Source organism: Falco naumanni, chromosome 7, assembly GCF_017639655.2.
Source record: "Falco naumanni isolate bFalNau1 chromosome 7, bFalNau1.pat, whole genome shotgun sequence".
Lineage (NCBI taxonomy): Eukaryota > Metazoa > Chordata > Aves > Falconiformes > Falconidae > Falco > Falco naumanni.
The window spans coordinates 2,500,585-2,506,584 of record NC_054060.1 but is presented as its reverse complement, the minus strand read 5'-3'; the positions used below and the strand labels follow the sequence as shown (position 1 = coordinate 2,506,584).

The following is a 6,000-nucleotide window of genomic DNA, read 5'->3' as shown; positions in this document are numbered from 1 at the left end:
GCGAGCCACTTTGGCAGACAGCAGGGAAGGCAGCACAGCAGCAGGCAGGCTGGCTGCCCAGGGACAACAGCCAGCAATGGGCAACACGGCTTCGGGACCCCGCCACCCATCTGGGTCTGCGCAGACACCAGGAGCTGGTTTTGCTCCCCCAAAAGTGCCTGGTGCCGGGGAGAGCCATGGGTCCCCCGCTTTGCCAGGAGCAGGGGTGTCACCGGAGCCACCCGTCGCACCCCGTGTCCAGCTCCTGCCCGCTGCGGCTGCTCCGCCCTCGCCTCGCCCCAGCACGAACAAGGGTGCTTTGAGCAGTGGGTGGGTGGCGGGTGGGAGCCTCTAGCCCTTTAAGAGAGAAAATTGACTTTGTAATATGAGCGAATTCCTCCTTTCTGACAGGCGGGAGAAGTTACGGGTCCCTCCCTCGCTCCGTTTTATTAAATATAGTAGTAGCAGCAGGCGCTTGGGAGCAGGCGCTGGTGGAGGCTGTGCCGTGCCCGGAGCCCGAGTGCTGCTCCAGCCCTGGGGGACACCATGGGTGCCCAAGGTGGCATCGCCACGCTGCTGCTGCTGCTGCTGGCCTGCCAGCCCATCTGCGCAGGACCCCCGGCCGGAGGTAAGCCCCGTCCCGCCAGCCCACCCGGGGGATGGAGCGGGGAGAAACCAGTGGGATGAGGCTCAGCTTCGGGTGCACAGCGTGGGCTGGGAGGGATGGGGACTCAGCAGGGAACAGTGTGGGCACCCATGGATGCATGCTGTCCCTCCCCACGGTGCAGGGGTCCTGTCACCAAGCTGGCAGGAGCAAGGCGAGGCAGCTGCCTGTTTTCAGGCAGGGTGTTTTGGCCAGGTTGTCCTGCGGGGAAAGCCAAGGGACGGAGCAGGGCTGCTCCCCCACCATGGCTCTCAGGGTGCTGTGTACCCTGGCTGTGCCTGATGCTTTCCTCCAGGGCACACGCAAACGTGGTGTTGGCTGGGATGGGGCTCACTCCCCGCACACATGCAAGCAGCCACAGGGCTTTGGTGTACGCCGTGAGCAGCCCACGGGAGAAAGGCACCTTTCCCTGCTCTGCCAAAGCCCTGCACCATGGGGACGGGGCACTGGCACGTCCTGCACCCCAGTGGGGACAGCCAGCCCTCCCTGCCCAGGTCTGGCCTTGCCACAGCAGCCATCTGCGAGGGCAGCCCCGCTCATCATCCGAGGAGCAGGAGCTTGGATGGTGCCGGTGGGAAGGATGGAACTGGGCAGCATTTGCTTGGGTGTGTGTCGCCTCCCAGCTCCGTCCTGTGCACGCCGGGCAGCTGGGTGCATGAGGTGGGGGACCTGCCGCTCCTGCCAGCACAGCTCCAGAGGGTTGCAGGATCACCCCTCAGGTGATGGGGCACCAGGGACCATCCCCGGGTGAGGGCCAGGAGAAGGATCCATGGTGCCACAGGACAGGCTGGCCTCAGGCAGCAGGGAGGGCAGGGGCTGCTGGCTGCTGCACGGGGACAGAGCTGGGCAGAGGGGTTACTGCAGGGCATGGGCTGGGTGCGGAGCAGGGCGGGTGATTTATACCCAGCTTTCCCCAGGCAGTGGCCAGGTTTGACCACACAGCTCTTGGCACGGTGGTGTGCCCTGCCTCAGCATCCCAACAGCCATCCCGCAGCCCTGGTCCCACCCTGTGCCTCCTCCCTGCGCCTTCTGCCTCCTGCTCCCTCCCCTGCTCTGGGATGCTTGTACCTTGTCTGAGCCTCAGCAGGCTCTGCAGGGCATGGACACGGGTCTCATCCTGCCTGGGACATGTCTGTGCCTGAGCCTGGCCCTCCAAGTTGCACGCAGGGTCATTTGCTCCAGGTCAGCAGTGTCCACAGCTTCAGAAGTGAAGGGAATTTAAAAAGCACTTTTTTTTTCCCTAACTCACCCAAAAAATAATATAATATCTCACTGAGCAGTTTCTCCTCCCCAAACCTCCTCCTGGGCGCTGGGGCTCTGACCGACAGTGGGTCAGGAGCTTGCTCCAAGCAGTTTCCAAAGGAACAGCTGACCACCTCTGGTCATTTGCTCCCCACCCATCTGGTGCGTTCGAGCCTGTGTTGAGGATGAGGATGATCCCAGAGCCCAGCCTTGTGGCTCTCCGCACCTGCAAGATCCCTGCAGGTCCCTTGTTGTCCCCATTCCCTCCCCAGCAAGCAGGTGGCCTCCAGGACACACTCCTCTCCTTCCCTCTGGACTCGTTCCTTTTTTTTTTCATGCACCAAAATAGGAAGATGCCTGGCAAGCTGAGTGGAAAAAAAAAATCCCTTTTGTTAATGAACAGAGTGGTCTTCTTCCTTCCAGCCCCGACCTTTCCATCCCAGGCAGGGATTTCACTATGCAGAACTATTGCTTGCTTGGGTGTCCAGGATGGGCCCTGCTCCTGGGGGCTGCCCTGGCGCTCCCAAGCTCTTTCACGGTGAACAGGCTGAAGCAACCCCAAAAACCAGCACGTGGCTTTCAGTGGCATCTGCCAACACCCCCACATTCCCCCCAGGTAACACCACCTATGGCCGGGGCACGGCTCCACAGATCAACAGGCATCTGCCTGGCACAGACCTGCAGGGCTGGGAAAGGAAAGAGGTTTTACACCCATTTTCTGATGCTGGGGACTATTTCTGCCCCTGGCCGAAGCAGATGTGCCAGGCGTGACCCCGGGTTTGGGCACCAGCTTCCCTCAAGCTCCTTCCCCTTGGCAGCATCCCTGCTGAGACCACCAGTGCTGGTGCCAGGTGTTCCCACAGGCAGCCTGCCCTGGGACATCACTCCATCCCCATCAGGGAGAGCCACAGCACCCAGCAGCAGCATGCCGGGCACGGGGCAGGGGACAGGCTCATTTTTAGGGGCAAAACCTGTGTTTTGTGTTGCCTCCGACCCCAGGTTCAGGGGCTTGGGCTTTCTGCCCAGCCTGAAATGGAAACAGTCATCACGCACATCAACAAATACAAGATTATATCAAAAAGAAAAAACACTCATAAAACTTGTCCTCTTGACATCTGAGTGTGAAGCTTTAGTAAACTGTTTTTAGACATCCTGGCTCTCCTCCGGTTCCCAGTGAGGTCACCCGCAGGCTGAGCTCCCCTTCCCCAAAAACCCTCTTGCTGGGGGTCTGTAATGAGGAGGGATGGGGAGTAAGGGGGAATCTGATGCGTAGGGTCCCTGTGAGCAGTGTTCACCCCGAGCTTCCAGCAATGGGGTGCCAAAAAATGCAACCCCCCCAAGTCTCGGGTGGACCCCCAGCAGTGGTGATGGGGGGAGGCGAGCGGACCCCTGCCTGTCCATGGCTGCCCCACGTAGGGTACCTGCCCATGGGGGGGGGAACCGTGTCTGCCCCAGCATACCCAGCCAGGACCCCTCCTGCCTTATCCGGGGTGGTCAGCTCTAGGGAGCCGCCTCGGCTGTTCCTCTCCTCCACTTTTGGAAATCCGACAGATTTATTCAACCTTTCTTTTTTGTGAATGCGCCACATGTTTTGAGGTCATAGCTCCAAGCAGCTGGAAAAGTTTCCAGCTGATGGGAAAGAACAGGAAAAAGGCTGAAAAGGAGGCAGAATGCAAACTGGTATCGTGGGAATCAGGGAGGAATATTCTCGTCTCACTCTTATATTTAGCAACAGAGGGCTGTGGGCAAATATATAATAAGCGCATTCCTCCAAGATCGCAGGACAGGGTTAAGCTCACCCGGAGGAACTAACGTCAGGTTGAAGGCTGGACAGTAACAGGACTTCGGAGGCAGTAGGCTAATGCTGTCTGTGTGCCTAAATAAAGCTCAAAGCACAGACTGTTCGCAACAGGCGTTGGCTCAGCCCAGCCTCGGCTCCCAGGGGCTGCTCCCGTGGCCCTTTCCAGGTGCCTGGAGAAGCTGGGCTCTGGCTTATCTCCTTTTTGGGAAGCCAGACTCCCCAGGCATCAGCATCACCCCCAGCCTTCAGCCAGGAAAGTCCTAGAAACTCCTTGGCTCATATTTGTACACTTCCCAGCTCTTGCCTGGCCGTCCCAGGCCATTTCCACGTTCCCAAGCCACCCCAGCAGCTACAAGGCAGGTCTGCCTGCCGCGCAGCCCGGTTTGCAGCCAGTCCCTTCTCCACCCCGTATCTCCAAACCTCCTAGAGACACAGAGCGAGTCCATCAGAGACCCATCATTCCCAAGCCAGCCCTTCCCTGAACAGTCTCCATCATGCCCGGTGCTTGGTTGCACATTGCCATGCTGCATGTGGATGGGGTGCCACGCCGAGTTTTCCTAGGCTAAATGTAACAGAAAAACTGAGGTCAAGAGAAAAATGTTATGATTTTTCTCCCTGAGATGCTGCGGCCATAGACATGCAAGTAGACATGCCTGCATGATGGTCATTTTACTTGTGAAGTTTGCAAATGGACCCAAGACTTTTCGTTAAGGTGCCAGAACGAGAGAACCCACTTTGCTCCACTCCAAAGCCAAGGGCTGCTTTGCAAAGGAGAGCCCAGAGCTGGGGCAGCTTGGGGTTCTGCAAAGCGGGCTTAAAACCAGAGAAGCAGGACTGCTACAGCTCCTCCTGAGCCCGGGATGGGCAGGATGCAGGTTTGCCACCCAGTTTGTCACTCGTTTGCTGTCACTCATTCTCAGAACTGACCAACTAGGGCCTCCGAGCATCTTCCTGCCAGCCGGCAGCGGGTGGGGTAAAAGATGTTTATGTCCCGTGCCCTGGATCCAAGAGGGTAAAAAATTCCCATTTTCCATCCTTCCTCCCCGGGGTGTGTCACCCTTGCGAGTCATGCATTGCTCCGTGCAATACCTCTGGGAGCTGCCCTGCGCCCAACGGCTGCTCTTGGCTGCCTGACAGCCGGACAGACACAGTAGCAGACAGAAAATGTCCCGGGGAAGGGAGGGCACTGCCAAAAATTAATGGGAGTGGAGAAAGTCATGGGGCAAACAGCACTGTTTGGAGGTAGCCGGTCCCATCATGTGCCTCCAAGCCAAGGGGACAGAAAAGTAACATTCACCCATCACCATGACTCACTGACTCTTCAAGGAGTAGTCATGGGCTGTGAGTCAGCTCGAGGCGGCCCCCGTGAATCCCTGCTGCTGCTTTTGCCCAAATCTTGGCTTTCACGTGGTTGTTTTTCCTTCCTTCTGTGGGCAGGCAGGGCGAGATGGGGAGGGGAGAGGGGGTTTGGGGTCAGAGCCCCCAGCTGTTTGCAGTGCCATCCCCAGGCATGTTAATGGATGCTCCCCACCTGTTATCATGCTGTAAGCCCCCCCGGTGCTCCCCAGCACACAGGCAGAAAGCAAGGGGGGTTCAGGAGGAATTTCCTATTCCCTTTCCCAGCCTCTGGCCAGGGTTCAGCTGGGCTTCAAGGTTTTCTGCATCCCATCCCACAGAAATTTCTGGGCCCACCAGGGTCATTTCCTCTGGGAGTTGGGGAGAAGAGAGGGAAGTCTTGGCCCGAGGTAGATGAGGCTGAGAAAAGCCTCCTGTCCCACCCCGCAGCCCTGGGAGGGGATGTGCGAACCCGCTTCCACACCCCCACAGCCCCACGCGGCCAGCTATACATTTCCCCACTCTAGAAATAGAGCAGGCATTTATTTTCTCTATAAACATCACCCCGCTGTCTGTTTCTCATAGATGGAAAAGCCAGGGGGATAACAGCAGTGGGGAGGGGGAGGCAGGGTAGGGAGGGGAACCTCCAAAAGGATGGGGAGAGAGAGGAGAGGAAGAGAAGAGAAGAGAAGAGAAGAGAAGAGAAGAGAAGAGAAGAGAAGAGAAGAGAAGAGAAGAGAAGAGAAGAGAAGAGAAGAGAAGAGAAGAGAAGAGAAGAGAAGAGAAGAGAAGAGAAGAGAAGAGAAGAGAAGAGAAGAGAAGAGAAGAGAAGAGAAGAGAAGAGAAGAGAAGAGAAGAGAAGAGAAGAGAAGAGAAGAGAAGAGAAGAGAAGAGAAGAGAAGAGGCAGAAATTTCTGTTCTAGAAAAGGGAGAAAAAAGAAAATAGTTATTTTCTTCGCAGTTAGAACTGCAAGGCAAA

At 57.4% G+C, this 6,000-nt stretch overlaps 1 protein-coding gene across 1 annotated transcript in view; it reads left to right on the top strand.

The window, feature by feature from the left end:
• Positions 1-478: 478 nt before the first annotated feature.
• Positions 479-6,000, top strand: part of CSPG4 (chondroitin sulfate proteoglycan 4) — a 28,510-nt gene continuing 22,988 nt past the window's right edge. The window contains exon 1 of the mRNA XM_040602415.1: positions 479-607. Within this exon, the coding sequence (XP_040458349.1) occupies positions 526-607 (82 nt within the window). The 5' untranslated portion in view covers positions 479-525. The remainder of the gene's footprint in view (positions 608-6,000) is intronic.